At 45.3% G+C, this 18,239-nt stretch overlaps 1 protein-coding gene across 1 annotated transcript in view; it reads right to left on the reverse strand.

The window, feature by feature from the left end:
- Positions 1 to 18,239, reverse strand: part of LOC131203524 (gamma-aminobutyric acid receptor subunit alpha-2) — a 551,171-nt gene that overhangs the window by 281,892 nt on the left and 251,040 nt on the right. Inside the window, exon 4 of the mRNA XM_058193827.1 lies at positions 14,500 to 14,567. Coding sequence (XP_058049810.1) covers positions 14,500 to 14,567 — 68 coding nt within the window. The remainder of the gene's footprint in view (positions 1 to 14,499; positions 14,568 to 18,239) is intronic.

Here is an 18,239-nt window from a genome sequence, read left to right on the forward strand (position 1 = left end):
GAACCAATGTCATGGTCCGATCATTTTCTCCTTCGCCTAGACTTCCTAGAACCAACCTATACGTTGGTTCCGTCCCAGGCGCCTGATGGACCCCGAGAGGTTCCTGACGGAGCTTGGGCCATTCCCTGAGGATCTGGCCCACGGCACGACTGAGGAACTAGTCGTGGCCTGGGAACAGGCCGCGGCTGGGGCCTTGGACCGTGTCGCGCCTTTGCGGCCTCTGACCCGGCGCAGATCTCGTCCGGCCCCTTGGTTCTCCGAGGGGCTGAGGGAGATGAAACGCCGGAGAAGACGCCTAGAGAGCACCTGGAGGTCCAGTCGTTCCGAAGCTGATCAGACACTAGTTAGGTCCTATTCTAGGACCTACCTAGTGGCAATGAGGGAGGCGAGGCGTTCTTACGCCTCCACCCTCATTGCGTCGGCAGATAACCGCCCGGCCGCCCTGTTTCGGGTGACCCGCTCCCTCCTTCATCAGGAGGTGCGGGATGACCCTTTGCAGGGACGTGCCGAGGAGTTTAGTGGTTATCTATACGATAAAATTGCTCAGCTCCGGGACGGCCTGGACCGAAATTGGGATGATCCAAGCGAGGGAGAGGAGGCACGTCTTGTCGAGTCTGTTTGGGATGAGTTTGACCCTGTGGCTCCCGAGGACGTGGACAGGTTGTTGGGGAGGCTTCACGCCATGACATGTTTACTGGACCCGTGTCCTTCCTGGCTGGTACTGGCCACTCAGGAGGTGACACGAGGCTGGCTCCAGAGGATTATCAATGCTTCTTTGTTGGAAGGGGTTTTCCCTGCCGCCTTGAAAGAGGCAGTGGTGAGACCCCTCCTCAAGAAGCCCTCCCTGGACCCATCTATTTTGGGCAATTATCGTCCAGTCTCCAACCTTCGCTTTGTTGCAAAGGTTGTAGAGAGTGCTGTGGCGCAACACCTACCCCAATACCTGGATAAAGCCGTCTATCTAGACCCGTTCCAGTCTGGCTTCCAATCAGGATACAGCACGGAGACAGCTTTGGTCGCATTGGTGGATGATCTCTGGAGGGACAGGGATAGGGGTTACTCCTCTGCCCTGGTCCTATTAGACCTCTCAGCGGCTTTTGATACCATCGACCATGGTATCTTGCTGCGCCGGTTGGGGGGATTGGGAGTGGGAGGCACCGTGTATCGGTGGTTCTCCTCCTATCTCTCTGACCGGTCGCAGACGGTGTTGACAGGGGGGCAGAGGTCAACCGCGAGGTGCCTCACTTGTGGGGTGCCGCAGGGGTCGATTCTCTCGCCCCTTCTGTTCAACATCTATATGAAGCCGTTGGGTGAGATCATCAGTGGCTTCGGGGTGAGATACCAGCTGTACGCTGATGACACCCAGCTGTACTTTTCCACCCCGGGCCACCCCAATGAAGTTGTTGAAGTGCTGTCCCGGTGTTTGGAAGCCGTACGGGTCTGGATGGGGAGAAACAGGCTCAAGCTTAATCCCTCCAAGACGGAGTGGCTGTGGATGCCGGCATCCCGATTCAGTCAGCTGCAGCTGCAGCTGACTGTTGGAGGCGAGTTATTGGCCCCAAAGGATAGGGTGCGCAACTTAGGTGTCCTCCTGGATGAACGGCTGTCATTTGAAGATCATTTGATGGCCGTCTCCAGGAAGGCCTTCCACCAGGTTCGCCTGGTTCGGCAGTTGCGCCCCTTCCTTGATCGGGATGCCTTGTGCACAGTTACTCATGCGCTCGTTACCTCTCGCTTGGATTATTGTAATGCTCTCTACATGGGGCTCCCGTTGAGGTGCACTCGGAGGCTTCAGTTAGTCCAGAATGCAGCTGCGCGGGTGATAGAGGGAGCTACGTGTAGCTCTCACGTAACACCGCTCCTGCGCAGACTGCACTGGCTACCTGTGGCCTTTCGAGTGCACTTTAAGGTTTTGGTTACGACCTTTAAAGCGCTCCATGGCTTAGGGCCTGGATACTTACGGGACCGCCTGCTGTTACCGCATGCCTCCCACCGACCCGTACGCTCTCACAGAGAGGGACTTCTCAGGGTGCCGTCCGCCAAGCAATGTCGGCTGGCGGCCCCCAGGGGAAGGTCCTTCTCTGTGGGGGCTCCCACACTCTGGAACGAGCTTCTCCCGGGTTTACGCCAAATACCTGACCTTCGGACCTTCTGTCACGAACTGAAGACACATCTTTTCATTCGCGCGGGGCTGGCTTAAATTTTATCGATTTTAAATTTTTTATTAATAATTTTAAATGGGGTTTTAGTTTATTATATATTTTAAACTTTTTAGGCTAATTATAAAATAAGTTTTTTAATTTGCATTTTAAATTGTACATTGTATTGCCTGTCTATTTTTGCCTGTACACCGCCCTGAGTCCTTCAGGAGAAGGGCGGTATAAAAATCAAAATAATAAATAAATAAATAAATACTTTATCAAATGCTTTACTGAAGTCCAAGTAAATTATATCGACAGCATTCCTCTGGTCTACTAATTTTGTCATTTTGTCAAAGAATGCGATAAGATTAGTCTGGCATGATCTGTTTTTGACAAACCCATGTTGGCTTTTGGTTGTTACTTTGTTTGCTTCTAGGTGTTCGGTGATTCGTTGCTTGACTATCTTTTCCAGAATCTTCCCCGGTATTGAGGTCAGGCTTATAGGTATGTAGTTTTCTGGATCTGTTTTTTTTTCCTTTTTTGAAGATGGGAACTACACCAGCTCTTTTCCAGTCCTCTGGTAGCTCCCCTGTGCTCCAGGATCTTTGAAAGATATAGTTCAGTGGTTCTGAGATCACGTCTGCCAATTCCTTCAGAACCTTGGGGTGTAATCCATCCAGTCCTGGTGATTTGAACTCATCTAGGTTAGACAGGTTTTCACTTACCATTTTCTTCCCTATTTTAACTTGTGTTTCTAATCTGTTTTTTGTAGTGCTGTTTTTGATAGGTTGGGTTGTTTTTTCCTTTCGTTGGATAGGGACCATTCATTTTGTTGGATAGGGACCATTGTTCAGGTTTGTCCAGATCTTTTTGGATCTTCAGCTTGTCTTCTAGGGTGCTGGCTATTCCTGAAAGTTTAGTGTTATCTGAAAATTAAGATTAACAAATGTAGTGATCTTCTATATATAATGCAACTCCATCTCCTCTTTTGGTAGGTCTGTTTCTTTTGAATATTTTGTATCCTTCTATCAGTACAATCGAGTCATGAGTTTCATCCCACCAAGTTTTAGTAATGGCAACTATATCATAATTGTCTTCATGTACTATTACTTAAGTTCACTCTCTTTGTTCTCTAAACTTTAAATGTTAGCGTATAGGCATTTTAATCCTTTCTGGATCTTGGTTAAGTTTCTTATATCTCCTACTCTGTAAATGGGTTTTCCATCCTTCTCATCATTCTCTACCTCATTATGTGATTGGTTATGTTGGATTTTATGTTTGGAATTCAGTCCTAAAGACCCTAAAGATTGTTCTAGAGATCCTAAATATTTATTAACTTCCTCCCTCGTTTTTAGTTTAAAGTTGTCCTGATAAGTTGAGCCGGCCATTTTCTAAAGCATTCTTCCCAGTTTTTGTGAGGTGCAGCCTATCCCTTGCCAAAAGCCTTTCATGGAAGTAATGCAGACCATGGTCTAGGAATCCAAATTTTTCTTAGCAGCACCAATCCTTGAGCCAGTGTTTCATTTCTAAAATCTGTTCTCTCATTAGATGTTGACCTATTGTTGAAAATATAGACAAAAATACCACTTGTGCTCCTAGCTCTTTAACTTTCTTGCCTAGCTGTTAGTAATCTCTTGATATTGTTTTTATTTTATTTATTTTATTTATTTTTTTGTATTTTTATACCGCCCTTCTCCGAAGACTCAGGGCGGTGTACAGCCAATAAAACGACAAAAATCCCAACAAATTTAAAATACACTATCAAATTTAAAAAACTGATTCAATCGCTGTAACTTAAAATATTAGCTAAAATTTATCAAAACTAAAACCTTGGTAAAAACCCTATTAAAACCCACTAAAACCCCCATACTAAAATCAGTCAGGCCAGGCCAGTTAGGTTCATTCTTGTGTTGTTCATCCCTATATGAAGGAGGACAAAGAGGTAATAATCTGTGGGGTTGGTTATTTTAGTAAGACTTTCAGCTACATCTTTGATTTTTTGTCCAAGAAGGCAACATACTTCTCTAGATTTAATATCTGGTCTGCCGGTTCTTTTCCCCTGAGAATTGAATCTCCTATCAACAACACTCACCCTTTTTTCCCCTAGGGAAGCTTGGGCTACTTTTCTTCCTATCATAAGAGCACTTGATGATGTCTCTTTTCTAGGGATACTTGATTATGCCTCTTTTCTAGATGTCTGCATATTGTTTTCCAGGGAGAAGCTATGAAATCGATTGCTCAGATTCATTGGTGTTACACTGGAGTGGTCTGGATTAGACAGCAGGGGTCTTCTTCTTAGTTTCTGTTTTTTTCTTTAAGTGACATGTTTCCATCGATTCTCCTCTAAAGGTTCACATACAAGATCATTTCTATTAGAAGTTGTTCCTAGTATGTTTCATTTAGATGTAGCCTTCTTGCTTGGATTGGAGCTTCTCATTTTGTAGGTTGAGTTTTAGAGTAGTTAGAGTTGCCTCTAGACCTTTTACTTCTTCTTCCAGTAATTCAATTAATTTACATTTCACACATGTGTAATTTGGGTCTTCTATGGGCATACACATAATGGAACATAGTTTACAAATCACAATAGTGTACGTTTCTTTTTCCATGACTGTTTGATTTTGCTAAATTAAAGATTTTTTTAAAAATTAAAAGTTTACAAAATATTCAAAATAAAATAAAATAAGATAAAATGGATTTTCCCACATTTATAAGAATAGATTCTAAATTAAAATTTTAAAACTTTGAATCATTAAAAATTTTAAGGTTTAAAAATTTTCAATGTAGAGTAGGATTTAAATGCAAGTGAGGTTGCTTGCTAGATACAGTTTGTAATCCACAGATGTATAAAATGATAGATTAATATATAAAACAACAGATAAAATAGGTGAACAAAAAATAATATCTCAGCTGAATGAAAGAAAATTAAAATCATAGCTGGATGGAAAAATAGTATCTCAGCTGAGCATAAAAATATCTCAACTGAACATGAAAATGTAATATCAGTTTATAGTTATTGTAAAAGTATGTAAAAGTATGTAATATGAAAGAAATATGAGAAAAAAGGAAGAAAAATTGCAGTTTATATTGAAGAGCTGGAGATGTGCTATTGTATGTCTCCTTGCTCTTCAGCATAACAAAGGATAGGTAACTTAACAAAGGGAAGGGCTGCTTTTTCCCAAACAAAGAATGATGTATTCTGAGGCTGCTTTTTAGGCGATGCTTTGCTCTTAGCCCTCAACTTCCTGCTTTGAAAAATTTCTTTTTAAGAAATCTGTTTTTAGGAGATGCTTTGCTCTTAGCCCTCGACTTCCTGCCTTGAAAAAAAAAACCCTGTCCTCCTTGCCTTCTTGTTCTCTGTGTTTGTCCTTTTTTCCCCCTGCCTTTCCTCTCCTCCTTCTTGTCAGCCACTGCTGCGGTCCTAAGACCTCTTCCTATTTTCTTGCCCTTTGCCTGCTTGGGTCTTCAAGATTGATGCACTGCAAGGGTCCTTAGCCGGTCCACCTCAATGTCCCCAACCACCAGTTTGTCATACTGTCTCCAGCTGTTCTGCAGGGGTGGGTTCTAAATTTTTTTACTACCGGTTCTGTGGCGTGGCTTGATGGTCATGTGACAGTGGGCTTGGCTTGGTCATGTGACTGGGTAGGCATGGCTTGGTGGTCATGTGACTGGGTGGGCGTAGCTGGGTAATTGTGTGACTGGGTGGGTATGGCCAACTTGATGTCACTCACGTCAAAGATTGATGTCACTCACGTCAATTTCCCTATTTATTTACTACTACTGAACATCCAAAATATACTATTAAATCCTATGTATATATGCCATATTTGTACCTACATTGTATAGCGTGTATAGGCACACAAAAAGATACATTATCTACTATATATATATATATATACTGTATGTACATACATACACACACACACCTCTTCTAAAACTATACACATTCAACCTCACTTACTACATTTGGAAAAACACATCTAGAATCCACTTTCTGCCACACATTTAACTATAACTTCTGTACATTTAGAACATTACACACACTTCAGATGTTCTTCCCTAACTTGCACATGATTGTTAGAGCCAGGAGAGATCATGGATTGAATAAAATGTAGTGAAACTGACTTAACAATGCTCTTGCTTAGCAACAAAAATTTTGGGCTCAATTCTGGTCATAAGACAAAGACTATCTCTGCCTTCCTCTCCTCCTTCTTGTCAGCCACTGCTGCGGTCCTAAGACCTCTTCCTATTTTCTTGCCCTTTGCCTGCTTGGGTCTTCAAGATTGATGCACTGCAAGGGTCCTTAGCCGGTCCACCTCAATGTCCCCAGCCACCAGTTTGTCATACTGTCTCCAGCTGTGCTGCAGGGGTGGGTTCTAATTTTTTTTACTACCGGTTCTGTGGGTGTGGCTTGATGGTCATGTGACAGTGGGCTTGGCTTGGTCATGTGACTGGGTAGGCATGGCTTGGTGGTCATGTGACTGGGTGGGCGTAGCTGGGTAATTGTGTGACTGGGTGGGTATGGCCAACTTGATGTCACTCACGTCAAAGGTTGATGTCACTCACGTCAATTTCCCTATTTATTTACTACTACTGAACATCCAAAATATACTATTAAATCCTATGTATATATGCCATATTTGTACCTACATTGTATAGCGTGTATAGGCACACAAAAAGATACATTATCTACTATATATATATATATATATACTGTATGTACATACATACAAACACACCCACACCCACCCCTCTTCTAAAATTATACACATTCAACCTCACTTACTACATTTGGAAAAACACATCTAGAGTCGACTTTCTGCCACACATTTAACTATAACTTCTGTACATTTAGAACATTACACACACATCAGATGTTCTTCCCTAACTTGCACATGATTGTTAGAGCCAGGAGAGATCATGGATTGAATAAAATGTAGTGAAACTGACTTAACAATGCTCTTGCTTAGCAACAAAAATTTTGGGCTCAATTCTGGTCATAAGACAAAGACTATCTCTGCCTTCCTCTGCATGGCAGCCTTGACTTAGTAAAATCCTTCTCCTTTCTGGCAATTTTCCTCTCCATTAGAGGCACCAAAATAATCTACAGATGTAAGGTTTCCTGCTGGAGGAGGGGGTTGAATTAGATGGCCTCTAAGGTCCCTTCCAGCCCTAGATTGCTGACCTGTTTCAAAGCATCTTCTGAAGCCACGTCTAGTGCCAGGGTTTGTGGTCCTTCTTTCCTCTTCTTTCTCTCTCTCTCTCCCTCTCCCTTCCTTTCTCTTTCTTCTTTCTTTATCTCTTTCTTGTCTCTCCCTTTCTTTCTTTTTTACTTTCTTTCTCTCTTTCTTCTCTCCCTTTCTTTTTCTTTTTCTTTCCTTCTTTCTTTTCTCTCTCTCTCCCTCTTTCCTTCTTTCTTTCTCTCTCTTTCTTGTCTCTCCCTTTCTTTCTCTTTTTCTTTCTCTTTTGCATTATTTTGTGCCAAAAATCAAATTAGATTATTTTGTGCTATCAATCAACCATCCATGAATCAATCTTTCTTTTTCTTTCTTTCTTTCTTTCTTTCTTTCTTTCTTTCTTTCTTTCTTTCTTTCTTTCTTTCTTTCTTTCTTTCTTTCTTTCTTTCTTGTCTCTCCCTTTCTTTCTCATTTTCTTTCTCTTTTGCATTATTTTGTGCCACAAATCAAATTGGATTATTTTGTGCTATCGATCAACCATCCATGAATCAATCTATCTTTTTTTCTTTCTTTCTTTCTTTCTTTCTTTCTTTCTTTTTCTCTTTCTTTCTTTCTTTCTTTCTTTCTTTCTTTCTTTCCTCTCCCTTTATTTCTCTTTCTCTCTCTCTCTTTCTTTCTTTCCTTCTCTCTCTCTCTCTCTCTCCCTCTCTCTCCCTCCCTCCTTCAAAGTCTAGGACAGGGGTCTGCAAACTTGGCTCCTTTAAGACTTGTGGACTTCAACTCCCCGAATTCCCCCGCCAGCTTTGCTCTCAGAGGAATTCTGGGAGTTGAAGTCCACAACCTGGCCGAGGTTGGAGACCCCTGCCTTGGAGTTCTTTCCACCCGTGGCTTGGCGAAGAGCCCCTTGCTCCCCCTCCCTCGACAGGGAGGCCCTTCAGGTTTGGCCGCAGCAACCTCAAAGGCACTCGGTGCCCCTTGGAGCGAAGGGGAGCAGCATTGTGGATGCCTCAGCGCAGCCCCCATGGGCCCCCCCTCCCTGGAAACCCCCTGACCCTTTGGAAGGGCAGCCCCTGCTCGAGCGTCAGCTCATGACAATGTGCTTGCCCTTCATGTCGACTTTATCGAGGGTGAGCTTGTGAGAGAGCAACATCTTGGCGGCTCTGGCATAGCAAGCAACCTCTGGCTGAGCGGCAAGTGAGCGAGGCAGAGAAAGAGCAAGGGAGGCGGCGGGTCTCTTCGGCAAGGTCGGGGGAGGCCACGCTCCGCCTCCTCTGGATAGGCTGACCCACCTCCCAGGATTCACATGATTAGCCGAGCAAGGCCGTCAATCAAAGCCAGGGGCTGCTCGGCCGATTCGGAAAGTTGCGTTTGACATGTTCGGAAAGCTCCGTTTCTCCTACCTACCCGCCTCGCGCTCTCCTTTTGCCGAGTCCGGATTGGTAGCTGTTGGCGTCGCTCAGAATGATGTGTGTTTAGGTTGGACGGTTGGTCTGGGAGTTGATTGGTCCACAAGTCTTAAAGGAGGCAAGTTTGAAGATGCCTGGAGGCAGTGGGGTGGCAGCAGAGGTGGCGGCAGTAGGGGTAGTGGGGGCAGCAGCAGCGGCGGCAGAGGTGGCAGCGGCAGCAACAAAGGTGGCGGCAGCGGGGATGGCGGGGGTGGTGGGAGTGGTGGCGGCAGAGGTGGTGGTGGCGGGGGTGGCGGAGCAGTGGCGGTGGCAGCAGAGGTGGTAGTGGGACAGCAGCAGCTGCGGCGGTAGCAGTGGTAGCAGCGGGGAGGAGTCCCGGGAACTTTTCCTGTGTGGCTTTTTGCTGCGGCAGGCATCGGTGACAGGCAAGCATGGCAGGGCCACAGGGAAGGGAATAGGCAGCCAGGGCGACCGACCGGCGACCGGTTCGGGAGCGTGGCCAGCCATCTTTTCCTACCGGTTCTGCGAACTACTAAATATTTTTACTACCAGTTCTCCCAAACCAGTGCAAACCGGTAGCAACCCACCACTGATATACATGTGTATCTATTTTGGGTAATTATCGTCCGGTCTCCAAACTTCGCTTCATTGCGAAGGTTGTAGAGAGTGCTGTGGCGCGACAGCTACCCCAATACCTGGATGAAGCCGTCTATCTAGACCCGTTCCAGTCCGGCTTCCGACCCGGATACAGCACGGAGACAGCTTTGGTCGCATTGGTGGATGATCTCTGGAGGGACAGGGACAGGGGTTACTCCTCTGCCCTGGTCCTATTAGACCTCTCAGCGGCTTTTGATACCATCGACCATGGTATGTTGCTGCGCCGGTTGGGGGGATTGGGAGTGGGAGGCACCGTGTATCGGTGGTTCTCCTCCTATCTCTCTGACCGGTCGCAGACGGTGTTGACAGGGAGGCAGAGGTCGACGGCGAGGTGCCTCACTTGTGGGGTGCCGCAGGGGTCGATCCTCTCGCCCCTTCTGTTCAACATCTATATGAAGCCGTTGGGTGAGATCATCAGTGGCTTTGGGGTGAAATACCAGCTGTACGCTGATGACACCCAGCTGTACTTTTCCACCCCGGGCCACCCCAATGAAGCTGTTGAAGTGCTGTCCTGGTGTTTGGAAGCCATACGGGTCTGGATGGGGAGAAACAGGCTCAAGCTTAATCCCTCCAAGACGGAGTGGCTGTGGATGCCGGCACCCCGATTCAGTCAGCTGCAGCTGCAGCTGACTGTTGGAGGCGAGTTATTGGCCCCAAAGGATAGGGTGCGCAACTTAGGTGTCCTCCTGGATGAACGGCTGTCATTTGAAGATCATTTGACAGCCGTCTCCAGGAGGGCCTTCCACCAGGTTCGCCTGGTTCGGCAGTTGCGCCCCTTCCTTGATCGGGATGCCTTGTGCACAGTCATTCATGCGCTCGTTACCTCTCGCTTGGATTATTGTAATGCTCTCTACATGGGGCTCCCCTTGAGGTGCACTCGGAGGCTTCAGTTAGTCCAGAATGCAGCTGCGCAGGTGATAGAGGGAGCTTTGCGTAGCTCCCGCGTAACACCGCTCCTGCACAGACTGCACTGGCTACCTGTGGCCTTTCGAGTGCACTTTAAGGTTTGGGTCACTACCTTTAAAGCGCTCCATGGCTTAGGGCCTGGGTACTTACAGGACCGCCTGCTGTTACCGCATGCCTCCCACCGACCCGTACACTCTCACAGAGAGGGACTTCTCAGGGTGCCGTCCGCCAAGCAATGTCGGCTGGCGACCCCCAGGGGAAGGTCCTTCTCTGTGGGGGCTCCCACACTCTGGAACGAGCTTCCCCCGGGTTTACGCCAAATACCTGACCTTCGGACCTTCCGCCGCAAAATGAAGACACATCTTTTCATTCGTGCGGGGCTGGCTTAAATTTTATTGATTTTAAACTCTCTATTATTAATTTTAAGGGGTTTTAGTTTTATATATTTTAAAGTTTTTTAGGCCAATTATAAAATAAGTTTTTTAATTTGTATTTTAATTGTATATTGTATTGTCTGTTTTTTATTTTGGCTGTACACCACCCTGAGTCCTTTGGGAGAAGGGCGGTATAAAAATCAAATAAATAAATAAATAAATAAATAATAATAATAATAATAATAATAATAATAATAATAATAATAATAATAATAATAATAATAATAATAATAATATATTCTAGAACACTTGTACATATCTCTTTCAAACATTTGTCTTTTGGCCAGTTGTGTGTCATGGTTTCTTTGTTTAATACATGAATCAGGTCCACATACTGAGATCCATCTGAAACTTTTTAAAACCTAAAATTTTCTAAACCTCTCTTTGTGTGTGTATGTGTATGACCATTTTATAACTACACAAAATTTTCTATATAATATTTGAAAAAATACATATAAATACAAAAAACACATACATAAAAACACATAGAAGCCACATAGAAATTTAAAAGTCCCCCCCCACCCTGACCAAATGTTGTGAGATCCTGCAGAATGTGAGGATGCTATAGCTTGTTTAGCTTATGCCTAAATCTGGTGCTGGCAGCTGGTACCTTTTCTGCTTCCATATCATATATATCTCAGAGGTTATTTCAGTTACCATACTCACCAGTGGTGGGTTTCTACCGGTTCGCACCAGTTCGCATGAACTGTTGGTGAAAATTTATTAGTGATAGCTGACTGGCCATGCCTCCGAACTGGTTCCCCAGTCAACGCTTGCTTGCCCTGGCTGTCATGTTCATCGCCACCATGTTCTTCACATACACACATCCCATTGCCTTGTAAATCCAATGGGATGTGCATGCGTGAAGAACATGGCGACGACAGCAGCAGCTTTTTCTGCTGGTACTTTTTGGTGGCCTGCAGAGAAAGTGGCTGGCAAAAAAGTCTTTTCAGAGGCTTCCTGGCCAACTACTTTCCAGCAGTGGTGGCTGGCTGGGGGCCACCAAAAACTTGGGTCAGCTTGCCTTCCCAACTCTGGACCAGCTGCTGTGGAAAGTAAGCAGCTGAACAAAGAGGTATGGGGGAGGAAGGAAGGCAATCAGGCCTGGCCACGGGGATCACTGGGAAGGCAGGCAAGCATGTTGGGGTCCTTGGCTAGCTAGCTCCCTTCCCCATGGCCCTGCCATGCCTTCCAGCCCGGCCAGTGGGTGGTGGGGTGGATGGGGAGGTGGACCTTTGGGGAGACAGAGCCATTGATATGAGAGAGGCGGCGGCAGCGACGGTGCTGTGGGAGGGTGTCCGGATGCCCCAGGGCTGCTGCACATGTGCACCACATGTGAAGGGAGGCAGACACCATGCCTGAGGAAAAGAGGTGGCAGTGAAACCCTGGCTGTCACTCAAGAGAGAACCGTGGAGGGACACACATACATATGCCCCTATCACCCCCACTGCCACTACTTTTGCTGTCAGCTTCTTGGTGCTCTTAAAGTCGATCATGAAGAGCTGGAAGACGTTTCCTCAGATCACCGCCAAACTCATTGTTGAAGCATCAGCAATCTAAGAAAACTTCTTCCAGCTCTTCACGATCGACTTTAAGAGCAGCGAGAAGCCAACAGAAAAAGAAGCGGCAGCGGAGGAGACAAGGTAGGACGTATGTGTGTGTCCCTCTGTGGTCCTCTCCCAAGTGACAGCCAGGGCTTTGCTGCCTCCTCTTTTCCTCAGAGAGCAGTGTATGCTTCCAAATCCTTGCAGAGGGATACACACATACACCCGTCGCTGATACTTTTGCTGTCTTTTGAAAAAGAAGCGGCTGTGGAGGCGACAGGGCAGGGTGTGTGTGTCCATTCGCAAAGACTTGGAGGCAGATACTGCCCCTCTGAGAAAAAGAGGAGATGGTGAAGCCCTGGCTGTCACCTGGGAGAGGACCGCGGAGGGACATATACACATATCCTGCCCACGGAAGGACACAAACACACAAGCCCCTGTCGCCCCCACTGCTGCTTCTTTTGCTGTCAGCTTCTCAGCGTTCTTAAAGTCGATCCTGAAAAGCTGGAAGATGTTTCCTTAGATCACCATCAAACTCATTGTTGGAGCATTAGCGAGCTAAGAAAACGTCTTCCAGTTCTTCACGATCAACTTTAAGAGCACCAAGAAGCCAACAGCAAATGAAGCAGTGGTGAGAGTGACAGACGTGTGACATGTCCCTCCACAGTCCTCTCCTGGGTGACAGGGCTTTGCCACCGCCTCATTTCCTCAGAGGCATGGTCTTTCCCTCCAAGATTGCAGCCGTCAGGTGGGGAGGAAACGGCGCCTGGTTCCACTCCTGGGACAGGAGAGGCAAGGAGCAGCAGCAGCTGCAATGTTGGAGGCTCTTGGAAGTGTGGGGGGGTGGGCAGAAAGGAAGCAAATCTCTTCTTGGTCCGGGGGGGGGAAGTTTGTAAAAATCCCACCCCTTTTTTACCTGCATCCACGTAAAGGGGGCTTTGTCCCTCTCTTCCCCCTTAGTCACTTCCCCGCTCTTCATCTGAACCGGCACGCCTACCACGGTGGTCCTCCTGCCTGGCAGCTGCTTGATGAGAAGTGTTCTGTCCTCCTTCGCTTCCGTCCGAGTGACGGCTTAATTAGCCGGCACTATCAGCTCTGGCAGCAAAATAGCAAGCGTCTGCCAATTGTCTCTGTTATCTCCCTCGACGCTGGTTAGTCACCCAGGAACAAACTTCCACTCTTAGTTAATCAGTTGATTTGTCTGCTACAAAGAGGCACAGCAGCCCGTGCTGCCTTTATATCCTGTGGGGTGTGGCTCCATGACTCAGCACTTCCTAGGCCTGCCCACCCCTGCTTCTGTTGTTCCCTCCTCTCTTGCTTACAAAACCTAGGGTCCAACCAAGCCTGATTGCCATCACCTGGGTCTGAAGGGGTGGCCTGGGGGAGGGAAAGAGTCAGGGGATGGAGGCCTCATTATCTCTTCCACCTGGCCTGCCTCTGGCTCCTGGAGCTGAGCCAGGGAAGCTGGTGCTCCTGAGGTAAGTCCTGATGGCCCTTCCCCCTCATTTTCCAAGTCACTTTTTGGCAGGAGGCCCGGTTCCAAGTCACTTTCTGGCAGGAGGCCCGGCTTGGGGGGCGCAGACACAACAAGAAGCCTGTGTAAGGGCAGCCAACGGGCACTGCCCCCCCGGGACTGAAAAGCCCCCTTTCTGCCTTTGTCAATGGCTGTACTGAGGCCCCTTAACTCCCAGACCCCCCCCCCATTACCCAGATCTTCTGTTTGTGGGGAAGTTGCAGGGGGTGATGGAGAAAGCTCAGGCCGTCTTCATCCCCTGAACTATAGATGGCAACATCTGGGCCAGGTGAGGTTTTTCCCACCTTCCAAGAGATATAAGGGATGCAGGGGGCCCGGAACCTTCAGCCATTATTCAGAGACCGAAGCACTGATCGGAGGAATTTGTGGTTTAATGAGGCGATTAAAAGAAAGGCTGTTTTTCTAGACATGAAGGTTCACCCCCGTTTTCTAGTTCAGGCTGCTCGGCAGGCAGGCTTTTATTTTGTCAGCCCAAGAGGGGGGGAAGTTACCTAGAAAATCACCTGTCTCTGCAGCATTGGTCATGTGACTGAGTGGGCATGGCCAATTCAATGTCACTCACATCAAGGTGCCGCCCTACCTTGCCATGAGTGACTTTGAGTTGGCCACGCCCACTCAGTTACATGACCAAGCCATACGCACCAGACAAGCCATGCCCACAGAACCGATAGTAAAAAAATTTGGAACCAACCCTGATACTCACCATATCAGTATCTGAAACTGGTCCAAAACTGGTCACATAGATATTTGTAAAAACTTCAGTTGTACTATCTGGAATAAAAAAAGAAAAAAAGATAAAATTATGAGAACATCTGTTTTCTTCTTGGTAGGTTACTGATTTACATACCGAAAAAAAATACTATAATGTATTTTATTTAACAAACATCACTCCATTTCCTGTAATGTGTATATTTTTCTTTGCTTCTCTTTTTCAATACAGCTTTGAATCCCTTGTTCACCACTGAGGACATACTATATAGTAAAATATTCTCAAAGAAAAACCAGTTAAATTTCTGTAAATCAAATTTCTGTAAATCAAATTTTTATATGGATGAAATGAATGGTGAATAGCAAGCAATTTTCATATCCATCTCACATTTTATTCTATACATCTTAACTCCGAGTCTGAAACTATAGAAAGCCTTAACAGAACAAAAATATTTTATAAATCAGAAAATTTTATACAATATCTGGATATCCAACTTCTGAGCTTCCAAAGCTCATTTGTTATCTGAAGTAATGGAAATTAGTTACAATACTTTTGGAGTCAAGTACAAAAGACTGAAAAGGAGGCAAAAGATCATAGGAAAATAAAATGGAAACAGGGAGCCCAGGAAACAAGTACGTCCTTCAGAAACAAAATTCTTATTATTTTTTATTTTACATGTTCTGCTTAACTTAAGTATCTTTCTCATAGGTACATTACCAAATGGTCCACTGTATATTCCCAACATCACAGACACCAAAAGAAATGATCAAGCCCGCAGAAAACTCTGAAATTAATAAAGCACCTTGTTGTATAAAACATTTTCTATTTTTTGGTGAGGGGATTTTATAAACAAATTTCTGATTGGAATAATTAGTAATTCTAAATCCAGTCTTGCACATTATTCATTTAGTTTATATTTAGGAACTGAAATTATTTTTAAGATTGGAAATGTTATAAATAATTGAAATAAATAACCTACACAACCACCAACAAATACCATTAAATTCAGGAAAGCTTTACTCCCCAATAGTCTCCCTGTACTTAATAGAACTGAAATAGGAAACATTTCCTGGAGTAGATAGCATAGCAATAGATTTAGGCTTATATACCACCCCATGACATTTTACAGCATTCTCTGGGTAGAATATTAGCATTATTTGCATATTGCCTACAAAAATCTGAGACCTCATTTTACCAACCTCGGAAGGATGTAAGGCTGATTCAACTTTGAGCCCCATCAGGACTGAACTCCAGCCTGTGGGCAGAATTTGCCTGCAATACTACACTTTAGCAACTGTGTCACCAAAGTTTTTAAAATCTATCTATGCAGTGAAGAATTCAGTAATTAATCAAAACCAGCAAACCAATATAGTTTTTGGTCTAAGAAAGTTATTTGGGCAGGGGGAAATAATAAATTATAATTTGTATTTTTTCTTTCTTATATTTCTTTGCATAATGAACTATTCTAGAAAAACTGGTATTGACAGACATGCCATAACATGTTTTTCTTCTTTTCTATTACCATGTTCCTGACATGTATCATTGCCCTTTAAAGGATAAGCTAAGAACACAAATGAAGGAGCATTTGTGACTTTCTGGGTCAAGGCAAATCTCCAACTTATTCAGTTCTTCAACATGAAGCAGCATTGGAGTTCATAAAGATGACATGATTATATCACTGTCTACATTTACAGTGTTTCTCAACCTCAGCAACTTCAAGATTGTAAATTTCAAATTTTATTAGTTTATCAAAATTTAAAGTGCAAAAGGAAATTAAAAAAAATATAATGGGAAGCTAGGAGAAGAAAAAAGGTAAGGGAAAAGAAAATGTGAAATAAAGTGGGGGAAGAAAAAAGGTATTGACTTTTGACTCTTTTTAGCAGAGTACAACATTACAGCCTCAACTTTTTACTTTTACACATTGGTAAACATTACACATTTTAAACACCCATGATGGCGAACCTATGGCGAGTGTGCCACAGCTGGCATGCAGAGCCTTCTCTGTAGACACATGAGCTGTTGCCCAGTTCAGCTCCACTGAACATGCGCGTGCGCCCCCCACTGGCCAGCTGATTTCCGAGATGCGCAGGGGGCTGGACGCATGCAGGAGACATGTGCGCATGCACAGGGGTCGCCTTTACATGCGTGGGGGGTGGGAGTCTGAGTGCATGCGTGGACGGAAGTGGGGTGTGTGGCATGCCCCTCCATGGCCCATTTTTGGGCCCAGGAGGTTCCTAGGAGTCTCCATGTGGCCCATTTTGGATGCCAGGTAAGTGCAGGGCCCGCTTGGAGCCTGGGGAGGGCAAAAAATGGGTCTCCCGGAAGTTCCAGAAGTCCGGAAGTGGGCCGATTTCTGGCCTCCAGAGAGCCTCTGGAATCCGGAGGCCATTTTTGCCCTCCCAGAAGCTCAAGAGAAGCCTCCAGAGCCTGGGGAGGGTGAAAAACAGGCCTCCCTGAAGTTCTAGAAGTCTGGAAATGGGCCCGATTCCGGCCTCCAGAGGGCCTCTGGAGGGTGGGGAGGCAGTTTTCACCTTCCCAGAGGCTCAAGGAAAGCCTCCAGAGTCAAGGGGGCTAAAACGCCCCCACCGCCATGGTACAGGAGGCCAAGGAGGCCACGCCCACCATGGCCATGCCCATCCAGCAACTGGGCAGAGAACTGGTTGCCAAAATTTTTGAACTCCACCCATCCCTCGCTTGTGCACACTTTTGTCACACGAAGAGAAAAAGGTTAGCCAACACTGGTATATACTATGTCTATAACAACAAATCTATCTAATCAGTAAAATCATTAACAAAGTTAATTTTTTCACCACAAGCACAAAATCCAGAAGTGATTTCCAAATAAAAAAACATATACTCTTCTTTGAATAAAGCAATCAATTTAACCATCTCTGCTTTTTCTTCTTCCTTGGTGTGGAAATAATATATATTTCTCTGCATTTAATAATCTCTATAAACAGTCACCATTTATATTAACAAAATTTACTGTGTTCTTTCAGATTCTTTAACCTTAAAGGGAAAAAACATTTTTCCATCCATTTTGAAACACGAAACTTTTGTTTAAAAACATTTTTAAAATCAATACTTTTTAATACATCTTTTTAAAATCTTCACCTTAACATACATACTTTGAAATTCACTTTCAGTAATTTTTTATAAGCTTTAAAAATTACTCAAAAATTATATACCTTAAAAAACCAAATTCATTTTATAAACACAAACAAACCCAAGTTGCATTAGAGCTTTCAATTACATAGATCAGATCAATAAAATCTAACTAATTCCAATTAAAATTAAATCACTCCCTCCAAATTATCCTCATAGAATGAATTTTTTCTTCTAAACCTTTAAGCCAGGGGTGTCAAGGCCCGTGGGCTGGAGGTGGTTAGATCTGGCCTGCGGGGCAGTCCTGGAAACAGTGAAGGACCGACCTACAGCGTCTCTGGCTGACCAAGGCCAACCGGGCACTGATCTGCAACCTGATATGCCAGACTGCAGCCAGGCTTAGATCTACAGTGCTGCCTTGGCCCTGCCCCCTGGTATGTGTACAAGAGGCAGCAAGTGCGCAGGGCCCGGCATCGCAGCATTCTGAGCACTTCCCTTTCACTCAGGACGACAGCCCTTGGGCGCTCGCCGCCACCTATGCGTGTGCCCAGGAGGTGATGCTGAGACGGTGCTGCAGATCTAAGGCTGGCTGTGGGCCATCCCAAATGGCAGCCTCAGGTTGCAGATCA

This window comes from Ahaetulla prasina, chromosome 8 (genome assembly GCF_028640845.1).
Source record: "Ahaetulla prasina isolate Xishuangbanna chromosome 8, ASM2864084v1, whole genome shotgun sequence".
Classification (NCBI taxonomy): Eukaryota; Metazoa; Chordata; class Lepidosauria; order Squamata; family Colubridae; genus Ahaetulla; species Ahaetulla prasina.